General features: G+C 45.6%; 1 protein-coding gene across 1 annotated transcript in view; it reads left to right on the plus strand.

The window, feature by feature from the left end:
- kirrel1b (kirre like nephrin family adhesion molecule 1b) overlaps positions 1-17,739 on the plus strand; it is a 79,447-nt gene extending 61,708 nt beyond the window's left edge. The window contains exons 9-15 of the mRNA XM_086204568.1: positions 159-285; positions 1,127-1,227; positions 6,721-6,937; positions 9,378-9,485; positions 11,523-11,650; positions 12,353-12,427; positions 13,448-17,739. Of these exons, the coding sequence (XP_086060694.1) occupies positions 159-285; positions 1,127-1,227; positions 6,721-6,937; positions 9,378-9,485; positions 11,523-11,650; positions 12,353-12,427; positions 13,448-14,065 (1,374 nt within the window). The 3' untranslated portion in view covers positions 14,066-17,739. The remainder of the gene's footprint in view (positions 1-158; positions 286-1,126; positions 1,228-6,720; positions 6,938-9,377; positions 9,486-11,522; positions 11,651-12,352; positions 12,428-13,447) is intronic.
- Positions 17,740-18,017: the final 278 nt, after the last annotated feature.

The raw sequence follows: 18,017 nt of genomic DNA on the forward strand, positions 1-18,017 counted from the left end.
TAAATCAACATGTTTTATGAATTAAATATAGATCTCCCGCTCTCCCACTGTTTCTGGCTGCCTGTCTATCTCTGCTCTCCAGCTCACAAACCTACTGTACTGGTGTGTGTGTGTGTGTGTGTGTGTGTGTGTGTGTGTGTGTGTGTGTGTGTGTCCAGGTGCTCAGCAACAACAACCAGCTCTATTTGAAGTCAGTGAGCCAAGCCGACGCAGGCCAGTACGTCTGCAAGGCCATCGTGCCCCGAATCGGAGTGGGAGAGACTGAGGTGACGCTCACCGTCAACGGTCAGTTACTCCTCTGACTCTGCTGTTAATAACACACCTTCCAATGTACGTCTGCTTCGAACATGGAGGGAAGAGCGCAGACCAAGGGTGACCTCTGTAATGTTTCTGAGCCGTAATCTCTCTGCACATCATTACCTCCACTACAGAGGGAATGTTTTCACCGGCGTTTGGCTCTCTGGTCCTGACTGTAGAGCCCCCTCATATTTTTGAGTTGCCATTCAGCCTTTTCTCCTCTTTTTTTCTTTTGATTTCCATTCCGATATAAAGAGATTTTGAGCTTCACAAATACCAGTACAGCTGTTACGTACGTAGCTACGTGTCACTCTCCACTTTGACTGAATAAAGCTTGTTGCTTTCCTTTAAAAACAACTTCTGCTGTCACCTTTTCACAAAAGTTTGCGCTGGGTTCATGATCTGAGCTCCTCATGAAACCTAAAAGTTCCACCTTTGGATTTTAATTCAATAAAATCTGTGCACAGGGAAGTGACGGTGTCATTTTCCTTTGAGAGCTATCTATCAAAGCCAGTTGCCGTAGCTACGCCTCCACTGGCTTCCGGCTTGTTCCACCAGTATGCAATAATCCGCATCAGTATTGGAAGAATTTGGCTTTGATTAGCTTGGCTGTTTTTTGAGAAAGGAATGTGGCATTTCTAATGAGACTCACTGAGTAGAACAGTGTGTGTTGCTTTCACGGACAGGTGTGGGAGCAGGTGATGACCTGGTGAAACCATGAAGGTCTCTCCAATAAGGTGTTGATTTATTGTGCAACTGTGCTCTCACCAACCCTGAGATTTGTAATCCTCTTACGCCGTCTTTATCTTGTCCTATTTGACTTGGCCAGGTCCCCCCATCATCTCCAGTGATCCGGTCCAGTACGCTGTCAGAGGGGAGAGAGGAGAGATCAAGTGCTACATCGCCAGCACCCCCCCACCTGATAAGATTGTAAGTCCATCCTTGGAAGTTGTAATCTGCTGCAGAGGTGCTCGACCTTTTCAGATAGCATCTGCCTCAAACAGAAACCTGATCACAAATCCCCTGGACGGGAAAATGATTTTCACTTTCCGTTTTCAGCCAATAATACTGGCAACAAAACAATTAGCGCAAGTGGCACGGCTCCGCGATTGTGTCTGGAAAATGTGAGAACGATCTGTTCTTCCTCCGTGGTGGATGGAAGGTGTGACTCATCAAAAGCAGCTGCTGTGTTTGGGTGAAATGAGAGAGGAGACGCTGCACAGTACAGTACACATGTCCCTGGGAAATTTTGGAGTGCAGTAGATAACAAGAAATCCTGACGAAAGGAGAACACAGTTCACTGCTTGCAATTTTAGATGATTCGTTTTTGACAAACTTTTAATGTGGCGAAGGACTAAAGTTGCTTGCTACAGTGAATATAGAGTGGGGATTGGGCCGCATTTTTCTGTCTGAGGCAGGAGACGGCAGTTGGCAAACGTGACATCCATTCTGTGCTCTTTATGTATGAACCCAAATGTCATCGTCTGACAAGTTCACATTTCACTTCACCTGCAGTCCCATGTTTATCATAGATCACATCTCTGCTATTCTTGTGTCTCGAGGTGCAAATCAGTAGCCGTTAGGAGTGATCAGAGGTCTTGGCCCTGACATCCGCTGGCTGCACGCGAGTCCCGAAACACTGGTCGCTGTCCACAGGAGCGAATCCCAGCTGAGGTTAAACAGAGAGCCAGACGAGACCACACACCTCATGGAACTAAACATCATTTTCTGTTTCTCTGTTTAATCCAAAAAGAGCTTTCTTTCCATTGAATTTCATCCACATCGCTGCGTTATCTCATGCTAGCAAGCGAACAGAGGCGTTGGTATCTGCCTCTTAAACGGCAGAATAAAACATCACATAACCGACAGCGCAGAGACGTCGTCCTTCCAGCAGCTGCAGCCACAAACACGCGAGAGGTGCTGCACAGTTGAACACACGGGGAAGCAGCCGCCCACCGAGCCACTGTGCTGCGTTCCTGCTGTGTTCTGTGCAGCAAAAAGCAGCACAGCCGGGACGCAGTCCGACACAGACACAAGGTCCAGCACTGGGTTTTTGTTTGTTTGGGGGGTTTAACAATTTTTCACTGTGAGAACCTGAGCACTGTGGGAATCAGGCAAGCCCAGCTGACATATATCCAGTCATCATAGCTGAGTGAATCCCATGTGACTACCTTGAAGTGGTGATGTCACTACTTTAGGAGTCCGTCCGTGAGATTGCCCTGCAGCATTTATTGCAAACGGTGCATCTGATTCCGTCTGGTAGGGGAAATCTCGTGTGTCTTGAGTTTTTATGACAGTTAAGATGCTGAAGATCTCAGTGACACTGGAGCTGTTGGACTTCTTGCTCAAGGGCTCCTCGGTTCTGGTAATGAGGGACGGATTTTCCTTTCCCACCCGGATATCAGCTGCAGGCTCTGGGTGTTTAAACCACCACTGCCTACCTGAATTAAGAGTTATTTTATGTTACTTCAAATCAAATCCATCCATCCATCCATCGTCATCTTCCGCTTATTCCTCACTAGTAAGGGTCGCGGGGGGTGGAGCCTATCCCAGCATCTACAGGCGAGAGGCAGAGTTCACCCTGGACAGGTCGCCAGTCCATCGCAGGGCCAACATACAGAGACGAACAACCATTCACACTCACATTCACACCAACGGTCAGTTTAGAGAATCAATCAGCCTCGTCCCCAAATTGATGTCTTTGGACTGTGGAGGAAGCTGGAGTACCAGAGAGAACCCAGCAGGAACAGGGAGAACATGGAGACTCACACAGAAAGATCCCGCGCCCGAGCCGGGACTCGAACCCAAAACCTTCTTGCTGTGAGGCCACAGTGCTGACCACTGCACCACCGTGCAACCCTCAAATCAAATCATAATCTCAATATTTCAAAGAACTGAGCGGCTCCACACTCCCACCCGTGGGCTCCCAGTATCTCTGGCTGGGATTCGCTGTTGTGAGACGTGGCATCGTTCCCAGACGCATAAATCACACCGACATTTACGCCCTTCAAGCCAGTCCAGAACAGTGGTTCCCCGTCGCTGTCATTTGCAGTCCCCTCAAAAAGGATTTATCTACTTGTGAAACATTCTCAGACGTTGCATATGTTAATGGTTGTGACGCTTCAACTGAGAATGGGTTGTTCCTTCTTGTATTGTTTGAATATCTATAAAAGCCTCAGGAAGTAACCTTGTCGAGTAATTCACAACGGAAACGAGTTAAAAAATCCTGAGAGTGCAGCAGAAATATTCTCTCAGCACTGTATCTTTGTATTCCTCGGTCTGGACTCACGGATCTGGAGGTTGGAGGTCTGCGCTTGTCAAAGACGAAGGGGTCAGTGGATGTGAGAGGTGTTTTTCTCTCTCATGCAATTTCTATCACACTCAGAACTCAGGGATCCGCAGGTTAAATGGGTGACGTGAGCGTCTCTGGGCAGCGCTCAGGTTTGACTTGGTGAAACAAAGGAAAAGCATAGAAAAATAAATACTTTGCTTTTACTGGCTTCTTGTTTCGTTGGACCAAAACAAGCCAGCAGCTGTCATGAATTCCACCGGCACTGAAGCTCATCATTTTTTTACTTCCCCATTTCTTTCTTTGATTTTTTGGTTTGTTAGCAGGATATTTCAAAAACCAATGAACAGATTTAGATAAAATTCAGTGGGTGAATAACAATATAGTATCGTACTACAAAGTATAATATTATTATTAGGATAATATAGGACTGTTCTACGCCATCAGCAGATTGCAGTATTTTTCTGGACATCTTAGAACTTCATAAATTCCTTGAGTCCATGTGAAATGTTTGATAGAGGAATATTTCAGCTTCTTGTAATAATAATAATGATAATAACAATAATAATAATAATAACAATAATAATAATAATTCTGTGGTTTCTCAATCTGTTTTGGTAGAATTGCTGGAGGCCATGTATTCTAATTAGGGAGAGAAGTATTAAGGTGGTATGATCAGCAATGTGGCAGACGTCATGTTGAAGATAGTAAGTTCATATTCTGGACCTGTGCAGCATCCTTGCTGGTTGGAGGTGCCTTCTAGTTACTGTTGTTAAATGGATTGAACGTAATATCTCTGTAATGGTTGCACTGGAGCCCGTTAGATCGTAAAATGGCACCCAGTGAAGGGGTCAGAGAGTTCAGCTGATTTAGCAGTAAACATACCAACTGGAGGTGTGGAGTCCCAGCTGAAGTGTCCATGTGGCATCCAAACCTGCTCAGTTTTAGTGGGCGTCGGCCCCACCGGCACAACCGCTCTCCTATTCACTGAACCCTTTTGGAGAGGTTTCTTTAGAGGAACGATTTTGCTGAGATTTCCTGCCAGAAAACTGCAATGGAATATCCTCCTGAAATGTGCCGTGACTGCAGAAATGTGTGCTGCTCTCTCTGAGAGTATGATCGAACTCGTTTAATATAAAGTGTCAGTGTTATATAAGAAAAAAGACAAGCGCCTCTGGATGTGATAGAAACCTTAAGACTGGTTTTTGTCTTTAAAAAAAACAACAACAAAAAACGAGCTACTAGAAAGCCCACAAAGCATGGGGAGAAGCCAAAAACTGCACTAAATCCAGCATTTGATTTTGAAGGGTAGAATGAGAGAGAGAGATGGAGGGAGAGTGAAATTCTGTACCTTTCAGCGTCAATTATCCAATTGTGCTGTGCCAACATGACAGAAATCAGAGCTTTTAGGAAGCTTCAGCCCCCTGCCGCACTGGCAAAGAGCTCAGAGCGTAAAATGTGATACGACATTATAGTCTCGGCTTAATGCACAGACACAAGGACTTATAAAATATGGAGTATGATGTGTGTGTGTGTGTGTGTGTGTGTGTGTGTGCTCTGTGTGTGTGCGCGTGTGTGTGTGTGCATGTGCGCGTGTGTGTTTGCTGTGTGTGAGTGCATGTGTGTCTCTGTTCAGTCTAAAACCAGAAACCTACTATACTTGTGAGATCCAACATGCTTTGTGGGGCCAAAATGTTGGACTCCACATTTCGAGTTTATGTGCAGGCGCTGGCGCTCGGTGGTGCAGGTGCAGCGGAGGATGAGGGGGGAAGGAGTGCGTCGGGCTGTCTTATTTTGAACTCGACCACTCTCAGAGAGCACGCACCTCCGTCCAGGACAACTTTTGGCCTTTGGCCCCTGACACTTTTGTGCTCGGCCGTAATTAAAGCTGCAAGCCCTTGCACCCCCACACAAGTTGGAGTGTGTGTCTGTTCCGTGGAGTCGACTCGTTAAGGCTAACAGTCAGATTACTGCGGTCCTTAAATTAAGGGATGGAGATTAGGGTTAGGCAGGCAGTGGCGAGGTGAAACAGCCAGGAAATGAGAGTCAGTCTTTCTACGAGTAAAGAAATTTCAAAGAAACAGACACTGAAAATCCGACTGAGCAAACAGAAGCACGAGGAAGAAAAAAGGAAAAAGTGATGAGGAAGGTTGTGAGAACATAGAAAAATGATTAAAAGCAAAAGATTTTCATTGGATTTTCAAAAAAAAACATCCCCCTCACTCACTTGATCCCCTTTTTTATTTTTGGAGCACAGGTTAAGAGGTGCATTAGCCCAACATATGGTCTATGTATATTTGATACCACCATGCTCCATTTTTAATCACCACAAATTTCTGTCTCAGCATATTTTAAGCAGCAAACCAGCTTCAGACTCTGTCACTCATGTCCAGCGGCTGCACACTGCGCTCGGGTCTGTTCTGGTGTCTGGTGTCTGTCAGGATGCTTGAGCACACGTTTTAATTACTGAACCGCTACATGAGCTCGTTTGCTAAACGAGAATTTATTTTGCTGTTAGCTACTTCCTGCCCAGAGTCACATACGCGTCCCTCAACCCTCCCTGACACCAGCTCGTGTGTTTGCTCAGTGTTTACTTGTGACTGTGTGGGTGTGTTGTGTCTCTATGTGAGTTAATTGCAGTTAATACTATCTCAGATAAGATCAAGGAATTAGCATTATTGATCCTCCAGGGGTAATTGGTTGATTGCTGCAGTAAAGAGTGGAATTTAGATAAAAATCTAACAAATTGAACGTCGTGGCGGTTCGGTCTTCATCCTGCTAATGCAGAGCTGCTGTCAGCTCCAAGGGTGTCCTGCTGTGAGGACTGAACAGATTTATAGATTTACTGAGTTTTTAGCGAACTGACGTCTTTGATTGGAAGCTTTGTTTTTCAACAGCTTTTAAGTTGCAGATCAAATGACTGAAGTTGAGAGAAAACTTCAGCTTCAAAGTGTTTTCAATGCTAGAAATGTAACCGATTGTAAAATTCACCCTAAATGACCTTGTGCGTTGATGACCTGCGTCACATCTGATGGTTCTAAATCAGCCGTCCTGAGCGCAGCACCTGTAAACCCAGTATCCCTGCTCCACTGATGGAGACCAGCAGAGTGATCTCTCACTCGTGTGTGTTTCAGGTTTGGGCGTGGAAGGAAAACGTGTGGGAGAAGGAGAAAGGCACCCTGATGGAGAGGTACACGGTGGAGCAGAGCAAGCCGCCATCCCAGGGCGGGGCTGTTCTCTCCACCCTCACCATCAACAACGTTATGGAGTCTGACTTCCACTCGCCGTACAACTGCACCGCCTGGAACTCCTTCGGACCCGGCACCATGATTATCACCCTGGAGGAGAAGGGTATGACAAAACATGCAGTGAAGGCGTGGACAGGGGAGACTTGTTGTGACCACGGTTGCCAGGCAATGGCAACATGGACGTCATAACAGGCCCCGTATAGACAAATTAGCTCAGTTTGGGTTGGCTCCTGCCGTAAAGGCGTCTTTGCTCCAACCTTTTGAGCAGAATGAATGAGTATTTAACCGTCACTGAGATGCTTCCCAACATCAACACCAACGAGAGCTGAGGTGTGTTGATCAAAATGTGTCGGTTCAGGTGCTGACATTGATTCAGATTCAGATTCAGATGACTTTATTTACCCCCGAGGGGCAATTAAAATACGGTACAACTGAGCAGCATGACATTAAAAAACAAAACAAAGAAAAAAAGAAAAAGAAAGAAAAAAAAACGGACATGACAGTGGGAATAAATAAGAGAATAAAAATAAGATTAAAGATAAAAATACAATAAATATACTACATACAGTATGTACACAATGTAGAATGAAGAGTAAGGTGACTGGAGTGAGTGAATAAAGTGCAGACAATGTAAACAGTATAAACAGTGGAACAGTGAAGACAGGATATTGAGTAGTCCGGGGAGAGTGTGTAGGTGTGTGTGTGTAGGTGTGTGTGTAGGTGTGTGTGTGTAGGGTGTTGGTGTGGGGAAGGTGTTAGCAGCTGGAGTTAAAGAGAAGAATGGCTTTGGGGTCTATGGTGGCTTTCCTCCTCTCAGTTCTGCAGGCCACACAGCGGAGGCGTCGCCCAGAGGGGAGCCATTCAAATGCAGAGTGGAGTATGTGTGAGGGGTCTTTGGTGATCTTGGCTGCCTGTCTCAGGGCCTGTTGGCTGTAAACGTGTGAAAGAGTTCTGACAGGCAGGCCGATGATTTTGGAGCACACTGATGCAGTGCGCTGCAGTCTGTTCCGGTTCTGGAGGCTGAGGGAGTGGAACCAGCAGGTTCTGGAGGATGTGATGATGCTTTCCACAAAGGCGTAGTAGAAAGTCATCATTATGGGTGTGCTGACTCCAAAGGAATTGAGTTTCCTGAGGAGGAACAGTCGTTGGTGACACCTCCTGAGAATCTCCTCTGTGTTGGCAGAAAAGTTCAGGAGGTTGTCAAAGATTGTGCCCAGGTATTTGTACTCCTCGACCACCTCCACTGGCTTCCCGTGGATGGTGGTGATGACAGCAGAAGCCAGATCCCTCTGCTTGCTGGAGAAGGTCACCACCATCTCTTTGGTCTTGCTGACGTTCAGTTCTAGTTTGGAGCTGTCACACCACTCTACAAACTCCTGAAGAGCGGGTCCATGATGTTGTGCTGGGCCTGACAGCAGTGACAGGAGAACTGTGTCGTCAGCATATTTCACCAGGTGGCAGTTGGGCTGTGGGGATCGGCAGTCATCTGTGTAGAGGATGAAGAGCAGGGGGGCATTGAGACCTGAGTTGCTCACTTGGGTGGTTTAATGTTCATGATAACGAAGATGAAAAATGTTTCTGGAGCAAACTGACATCCTTCAGGTGGTTTGATTACGGAGCAAAGATGAGTGACGAAGGTGCACCGCCTCTTCTGCTGCGCGCCTCTCGTCTCAGACGACGTAGCTGCCGTGGAACCACGCTGCGTTCGCCCAACGCCTGCATGTGTGTTTGAACAACAAACGATTCGGCTTTGTTTTTTGGCTAAACTGAGAATTAAAGTGTTTCAGCAGAAAAATCACTTCTCAAACTTGCAGTCGATGCCATTTAAATAGATGTCCCTAAATAGAATTGGAGGTGACACTACGATTGGTTACACTGGCGTTCCACCCAAACCACACCTCTGGTTAATATACAGACAAGTGTCAACCTGTGTGTGCCTCACACCCGATGTACCGCTCAGACGTGCTGCTCTCAGTGATTGGACATGGCTCAAAGGCGCCGTGCACCTTGGATCTTATTGAGAAAGGGATTCTAAAAACATGTGTTTGTTTACGATGAATAAAACCTGAATTAGATCAAGCTGATGTTCCCTTGGGCGAGATTATTCAGCCGTGGCTTCAGCTGGAGGCCAGATGATAGATATATTGTTGAGAGTCCATTCTGGATGGTTACGCGGTTTATTTTCAGAGCTTGGTATGTCACATTTCATTGGAAAAATGATTTCTTCATGCTCTGTCAGTCTTCTCTGCTTCTTATTCTTTCAGCTGTCAGATTTTGCAGGCTTCAGAAACTCGACAAAAACATCTTTGAGAGAGAGAGAGAGAGAGAGAGAGAGAGAGAGAGAGAGATCGGATTTGTCCTTAGATTTACAGTATTTTTATCCCTCGTCTGACTTGCATGCCTTATCAACAGCCCTTTCAGATTAAGTATTAAGCCAGAAAACACAACAGGATTTCTGCTTAAACATCCGTGCAGGTTTTTTTGACCAGGAGGTAACAGCTGTCCCTCACCCCTGACCCTGCTCCCGGCTGGGTTTGTTTCAGATATTGTTCCAATCGGAATCATCGCCGGTGGAACCGTGGGCTCATCCATTCTGCTGCTGATGTTTCTACTGGCGCTTGCCTTCTTCCTCTACCGCCAACGCAAAGGCAGTGAGTACACACACACACACACACACACACACACACACACACACACACACACACACTGTATGTGTCTATTAGTCTTTCATCCCTATCTGTCATTCAGCTGTTCCACATTTGAAGAAAGCAACGTATGCCAGCCGTATAGCATTTTATTCAAATGAGATTAATGAATATTCATAAAATATGGCAAACTGCCTTGAAACACCCACTGATCATTTTCCTTTTCATCCCACTGACATGGAATTGTGTGATTATTTTTCAAATAAATCATATTTATATGCTGCTCATACATTAGATAACGTACATAAATAACAGAGCAGAAAACAAGAGCATTTAAAGGTGAATAGTATTAAATTCCTATATGTTATCAGTGCAGCCTACAGCAATCCAATTAGCATTTACCAACACAAACCACTCTTCCAGAGCGCTGAAACACGTGTCTTCATGAGCTTTACTTTTGAGGCGCTCAATGGCAAATGAAGAATTGGGAAAGACAATGAAGGTGACTGACAGGGTCCCGGGGGGGGATTTGCTGGAGATAAGAGTATATTTTCTGCTTCAGAGTTGATAACACACTATAGAAAAGATATTTGGAAGCGCAAACTCACACAAGCACTCTTGTGACGCCAGATAAGCTGCCTCCCGTTTGTTGTCTGTGCTGCAGCTCAAGACTTCGCAGATTTAAATCTTCACTTTGAGAAAAGATGTGTTCACTCTGACAAATGTGAACCGCTTGTTTGGTGCTACGGATGTATGGTTTAAAGCATCGCCGTGTTATCAGTCAGGTCACACCAGGCGAAGCTTAATGCAGCTGTCATATTGACCTACAATCCCAGATGTTGGCTGCGATACACATGATGGCCTTATCCTGCTAATCTGACGCCTCTCCAGACAGAAGTGTGTTGAATGTTACTGTTGTGCTGGCATCCACCTCAAACTTTGTTGGTATTCATTCATTTTTAATAGATGGGGCCAACAAGCTGCAGCTCTGGTACTGCCATGTGTGAGAAATCGCGTGTCTGCATAAACCAGTGTTTCTATTTCTGCATTTTCTGTTGCATTCATGGTAGTTTGGTTTGAAATCTACTTCAATCAGTGCATCAGTTGGACTTGTAACACCCTTTAAGGCTCCAGAACATGAATGATAGGATTTCTCCAAGCTGAAATATTCTTCTTTCAACCATTTCAGGTGGACTTTTCCAGTCCTGCCAATGACTTTCAACAGTCATCATGATGCAGGATCTCCTCCCAGATCCAAAAGTTAATGGCGTTTCCCTGATAAGAGAGCCTGTCTTTCCATAAGTCTCATATCCAGCTGTGTGTTTTGTGGTATCCTGCTGGCAAACAAACAGACCGACACACACTGACAAGCTCAACACCTCCTTGGTGAAGGTCAAAGTACTAAAAGAGAGATGTATTCAAGAGAGTAAAACTGCAACAAAAGATGGAGTATTTCAAAGAGGTGTATCAAATTTGAATAAAAAAAGGAAAGACAACTTCAGGCTGAAGTAAAATGAATGAATAAGTGTTTGAATACTGACGAGAGCACAGGTCGTTGACGTGTCGCAGCACATTTTCTAGCATTAGCGCCAACATGGTGTCGTCTTTCATAAAGACGTGATGTCATTAATACAATAAGGCCCTAGTTTTATGAATTTACTGCAGTTATCCTGATGTGTCTAATTCACAGAGGAAGTGATCATCTCCGTCCTCTACCCCCGAGTCGTCTCCAATCCTACTCCTCGCTGCTGAAAAGACCATTAATTCACTTCTGGTCTCATTCCATTACAAACCTAACGACAGTGAAGAAGTTCATGCCAGATGGGTGTCATCATCTCATGAAACGCTCATGACTCAAGTCAATGCTTGTGTTTGTCTTCTAACCTGCCAGCATGGAGCTCCATTATTAAAAGAAAAAGGCAAAAACAGAGACGCCAAACCAGAAGAAAACAGAAGAAACTGCTGATTTTTTGTTTTTGTTGCTGCTGTTTTTACACCAATGACACATCTCGACGATGACCAGAGACCTTATTTTTCTTCCAGGTCGCCGTGGTGTCACCCTCGGTAAACCAGACATCAAGGTAGAAACAGTCAACAAAGAAACTCACAGCCTGGAGGAGGAGGCGGCCAACGTCTCCACGGCAACTCGTATGGTCAAGGCCATGTACTCCGTGAGTAGACACCCATCTGAGTCACCGGAGGGCCGTGGCGAGGAGGCGTATGGGTCAATGGCCTTAAATGTACAGAAATAGTGAGACAAAGGGCGACATGGCTGGAGAGGCACACACACACACACACACACGAACACGCATGCACACACACACGCATGCACGCGCACACACATGCACGCACGCACACACACTCTTGCTCTTACTTGAAAGTAAGTGCAAACAGATAAACAGACATCTGAAACTACTAAGTTTAAAACATTTAACACGTTTATCTGGCACGCTTACAAAAAGATCAGTTGCACACACTTCAAAGAAAAGAGATAAATGCAGACAAACAGAGAGACACTCACACACACACACACACACACACACACACACAGTCCTGGTTTAATGGTTGTGTGTCTTTCCTTCCTACATTTGAAAGAGTCCAGCCCTGGAAGTCCTGGAGGAACAAATCAACGAGGCTCCGTTGGAGCGGTTTTCAAACTCAGCCCAAAACCCGTTTTTTTTTTTTTGTTTTCCTTACAGCTAAGCGTTTCTCGTCTTCTTCTCTCTCAGGATGAAAAACCTGAAACTCTCTTTTCCTCTCCCCTCCTTCTCTTCCTCGTCCTTTCCTTTCTCACCCTCCCTCTTTCCGTGTGTGTGTTTTGTTGTTTGATGGTTTAGTTTCTGCCCTCTGTCTCCCTCTCTCCCTCCACTCAGCCGTTCAAAGACGACATGGACCTGAAGCAGGACGTCAGGAGCGAGAGCGACACCCGGGAGGAGTACGAGCTCAAGGTGAGATGACTCGTCACTCACCCAGACATTTTGATTTCTGCTGCATCTTCTGCATTATATCATGCATGCTGCACAGTTGTATCATTTGTCCTGGGTAATGTGATCAAACATCCGAGGCTCTCTCTTCCACAGGTCCAGAAATCGCTTTCTTGTTCATTTTGACTGTCACAGAAGTTCCCTGAATGATGAACCCCATCTTTGCTTTTGCTGCTTTGCTCCTGATTGCAGGCTCCTCTCTGATGCGCAAACATGGCAGACATTCATAGAAGAGGGTTTAGACCATCTCAAGCATTTGGATGCTGCAGCGTAGTTGAAATTGCATCATTCTCACTTATCAAATCAGGAAAAACAGACTGAAAGCACTGGAAAACATCCTTGTGCCCATGAAAGCTGGTTCATGGTGGTAAACCTCATTAGTTCTCATGCCACGTCCCTCACAAGCATCATTGCATTTTCTGACAGCATGAGCACCGAATGCACCGTCTCATCAAGCATTTGTTAGATTACTGGTAAATGGTTTCATGTTGTGTACTGGTCAAGTTGGTCTGTTCTTTTATCAAAAGCACTGTATGGCCTACTGAAACATCCAAGTGGCAGGAGGTGGAATACGTTGGAAAATCCCATTGTAAATGAAGTATCTCTCCGTAGCGCAGAGACATACCACCCTGTACATGCTCTCCTACAAACCTTAAAAAACAAACAAAAAAAACATCCTTCTGTGGTACACGTGCCTGCAAAAATGACACCGTCATCATCCATGCTCTGGTTAAGATCTGGTTGAGTTTAGGCACAGATGTACATTTGAATTTTAAAAAATGCCCAGGATTGTTGCAACACGTAGCCGGAGCAGCGGGAAGTCACTCCACTCTGGTCTTGAGCCGGTGTCTACAAGGTACCAAACCTGCTCACTGAATAAATGCCGTAGAAGCTGGCAGACCAGTGACAAGATATTACTTGGGTCTCTGTTGTACTGCAGTAGTAACAGTTCTGTAGGGCTAACAGTCTTTCCTGTGGTCACAGGATCCAACTAATGGCTACTACAACGTCCGAGCTACCACCCATGACGAGGCGCGCCCCCAATCCCGTGCCATCCACTACCAAGGAGAGTTTCGCTCCCCGAACCCAAACAGTGGACCAGCTGGCGCCACATCTGGTGGGCCCTCAACTGCTGCCAGCGGTGCAGTTCCCCCCAGTGCTGTGCCAGGTTCCAGGGCAGGGTGCTATGACCCCCGCCCTCCTTCCAGGATGTCCCACGCTACTTACGCCCAGTTCAATACCTTCTCGAGGGCGGCGCAGAGTCAGCAAGCACCTCCCAATCCAGCGCTGCAATCACCTGGAGATTACCCAGGAGACTGCGGCCTGCTGGACAGCACAACCCAGCTGGCCTATGACAACTACGGATACCCTTCTCAGTATCCCAGCTACCGGATGGGCTTTGCTCCACCCATAGAGGAAGGACCAGCCTATGAGATGTATCCAACAGGACAAGGGCCCGGGCAGGGGCCTGGACCAGGACCAGGACAGCAAAGTCCTGAAGCTGGACTTGGAAAGTATGGAACCTCCACTCGCTTCTCCTATTCATCGCCCCCCTCTGACTATTCCCACAGACACACACAGAGGATGCAGACTCATGTGTGAAACCACAGCAGCAGTGCTTATGACACATACATGCAAAAATACTTACAGTACAAAAATGACCACCTTTCTATACATTCTGTTTCTGAACTCATGAAACAGCCCAACCGGCAACAGCAGTTTGCAGCATCACCTCTGATGTAGTCAGCAGCAATATAAGTGGCACGTGCAGCACCCGCTCACATCGGGGGGGGGGGGGGGGGGCTGTGTGCTGCGTTCATGCTCCGACAAAAGCAACAGCGAGAGCTACAATCAAGAGGAGAAAGAGAGAAGAGCACTTTGAAGAGAAGAAGAAAAGCGCCAGGAGATCATGGAGGTGCCGTACCTGCGATCCTCTTCTTGCTCTCCAACCATCTACCTGCATCCCTCGCTCCTCCCACCCCCACATCCCTGTAATCCCTGTAAATACATGCAAGTGGAGATTTGGGTTGTTTTATTTCCTTGTACAAATGGTGTGATGAGGTACAGCGAAAACCCCTGTAAACCCTCACGCATTTTCTGATTCTGGTGTCGTGCAAACACACACACACACACACACACACACACACACACACACACATATTTGAAAACTTGTGAGATTTTATGTATCGCAGCAACCGGGCAGCTTGGACGATAAATATATCCGGCACTTTTTGATCCCTTTTCCTCGTGATCTGCGCAGTGGCCATTGCTTACAAGATAACCCTTAAATTAAAGAGGACAAAGCTCCTTAAGGAGGTACAAAGAGTGCTGCTGAATATGTGCCAGCACACCAGCGGCTGAGGCGTGTCTTCTTTCTTAAAGAGTGAACGAGCTGCTCTGGAACAACGAGGTTTTTACGTGCCACACGTAAGAGGAAAGAGAGGGAGTGGTAGCAAGCGTCTCTGGATGCTCCTTCTTCTCCTCATCGCTCATTTTCTACCATGGTAACAACCTTTCTAACCCTACAGTGACACGTCACTCAACATGCGGTGTTTGTGAATCGAGGGGTGCTGGGAGTGCTTTTTTTTTCTCATTTAAGGAATTTCTGCAATTTGTACAAAAAAATACCTCCCCTACCTTCAAGTGTCAAAATTGTTTCTCTCACTTGCACAGTAGGATAGATTTTTGTTTTCCATATTTATACCAAAATGTATTAAAAAAAATGGCATTCAGAAACATTTTATAGTATTTTTATATTGAGTGGTGGACCAAAGGTTCAGAGTTTTGGGTGACACTTTTTAATACGTGTGTTGCGACATTATAAGAAATGTTTTCTGTGAACGAGACGGATGGTGTTTGACTTAACAGTTAAGAGTTTTATTCCAGAACGGTCCGCTACCCAGCAAAGGGATGGGTGGACGTCTCCTGGAGTGAAACTGCCAGACTACCAGTCTTGTGACTGGACTGCCTTTTTGAAATGTTGACGACATTCAAGTGATGGATGGAGAGAAAAGCTCACTTTGAGCTTTGCCGTGAACTTTGTAAGCAACCAGAAAGTTCAAGTGTAAGTCTAACATATCAAAATGAAACTGCAGAGGGGTCTCTCGAGCTCATATGGTACATTTCCTCGCTGCAACAGAAAATTTGGAGGTACTTTACCTATGTTTTTTATTGTGTCATCCTTGGAAGTTGTAACTGGCCTTTATTACCCCCAGGTACAGTTTCTGAAATGTTGCTCTTACCTCTACTGATGCCCTGAATTCCTTCGCACTGCCTCTCTAAGGTTTCACAGCAACTCAAATTTATCCTGTTAGTCTTCAAAGCTACAAGGTAACATCTGGCAATTATTGCAGTTTAGCTTGTATACCGAATATCAACTAAACCGAGTGAAGATTTGAGTGTCTGGCAAAAGGCTGTCACTAATCTGAAGGTAATCTGAAGGGTTTGGATTGCACCTGAGTTGCGACTGAGCACCGTTTGGCCCATCAAAGCAGTTATTGCCTGGTATAGAATTCCTTGTACATTATTGCCCAAATTAGAGTCTTGTAGGCAACCTCAACCCCCGACTGTGGTTGCATGCATTCATTTTACAGTTGACAGCACTTGTGCTCAGTGGCTGTCGTGAAAATAGCTGGCCTGCCTGCCTCAGAGCTCCAAACAGCTGCAGAATCTTCAGGTCTACATATCAGGAGACTGAACTCACCAACTTCAGCCTGGGCGTTAATAATCACTTATTGATTAGGTCCCGCAGGAGCAACCTCCGCTTGAATTACAAGCTTCCACCTGCTTTGAGAGGAGCTTCTGTGATTCACAGAGCAACCCTGATGCTACAATACAAGCATTACTGAGCTCATTTGCTTGGCTGGCCAAAGTCACAGTCCAGGGGATGCAACAAGGAGTTTACTGTGTTTGAGGAGAAGGGATTGTGATAATCAGCGTGTATGTTTGTGTGCATTGTTTCTCTAAATCGAATATTTTTAGCAAATTCGAAGGAAATTTTGAGGCAATCTGGAGACGCCGGGTCCTGACGGCGTTCTTGGCCTTTGGCAGAGTAAAGTAACGAGCTGCTCTGGAAGTGTCGCAGACGAATTTTGATCAGATTTGATGATTCCATCTGAAAGAGATGGAAGAAGAGTGTTTCAGCTTCCTCTTGACTTCATTCTGGATCAGTGATAGAAAAAAACCCTTTTGATATAGGCTTGACATCTCCACAACAAAATGAACATGTTCTTTTGGAATTCTTTGTGTTTTAATGGAAGGGCTAAGCTCCCAAATGGTGTGGATCATGTTTATGGCGATTGTAAGAAAACGTTTGAATGGATGTTGATGATTCTATGCTGGCCTTCAGTATACGGGCGGCCTCCTTGGCGGAGGTGCGAGCCTTGACTGCTTTTTGTCTGAAGTTTTTAATGCAGTTAGAAAAAAGAACAGATGAGGCTACAAAGTGAAGCCAGAAATCTTTATGAATAACTGGGTCTCCATAAAGGCCAGCACAGATACATTATATGATGGTGATATTGTGCTACAGGGCAGCTGAGTTGATAGAACTGTGTTGAAAAGGAGGGAAAAACACAGCTCCATATTTTGATTACAACATCAGATGGAAGCCTTCAGCTGCAAGGTCACAATACGGACTGTTTCAGTAGTTATGGAGAGAAGAATGGCAGATGGAGGACCCTTTTAAATTGATGTGGTTATCACAGCCTTGGTACAGCACACTATTACCACTTTACAACCCTTTTACTGACTTCTAGCAGTGCACTATTTTGCATCTGACTTGCAATGACGTTACGACCTTGTGTAGAATGAGTAAATGTGACAACGTGTAGGTACCGAGGCCAACAATTAGACGGCCAGGCCATCCAGGTATGGAGTTATTACCACTAACTATTTACAGTCTGTTGACAGTGAGGACGTCTCACAATGTAAAAGATGCCAAAAATGCAAAACAGCTCTTTAGATTTGGTTCAGCAATGGAGCAATGAGAGAAACCCGTGGTTGGGGAGGAATCTGGAAGTGCTGCTCCACTCGCTTGCTTTTTCCTGTTTTTTTCTTCCCCCACTTCTACTTTCTGTCTGCCAGCTTCCAGATTTAGATGCTGAACTTGTGTTTATATGGAAAGAAAACAAAACATTGTACACCTTTCTCCTGAGCGTTCTTCAAAAGTGTCTTCATGGGGAGAACATTTGGAGGAGGTTTAATTTGTATAAATGTGTGTGTGTTGGGGTCGGGGGTCGTTTCTTTTTTTAAAGAATATACAGCTTCATGACATTCCATCCACGTTATTCTTTTGTTCCATTAATCTCTTCTTTGAAAATCAGTATTTAAAAGTATTGTGGTGTTGATTTGTGGTGTTGCATCACAGCAGGAGGCGATGACTGCGGTGAAAACGGTGCGCTGAAGATTTTACACACAGTATTTTATCTTGCATGCATCTGACGGGGGAGAGATAGGATCGGTCAACCCAGTGAGGAAGAGAGAGAGGACATTGTGCCAAAACGACGGCGGAGCCAGGCCACCAACGGCCCAAACTCTGCCTCAACTAGGCCAACCC

This window comes from Aulostomus chinensis, chromosome 5 (assembly GCF_037954235.1).
Source record: "Aulostomus chinensis isolate RoL2024-O1b breed Wild chromosome 5, RoL_Achi_v1.0, whole genome shotgun sequence".
NCBI classification, from domain to species: domain Eukaryota; kingdom Metazoa; phylum Chordata; class Actinopteri; order Syngnathiformes; family Aulostomidae; genus Aulostomus; species Aulostomus chinensis.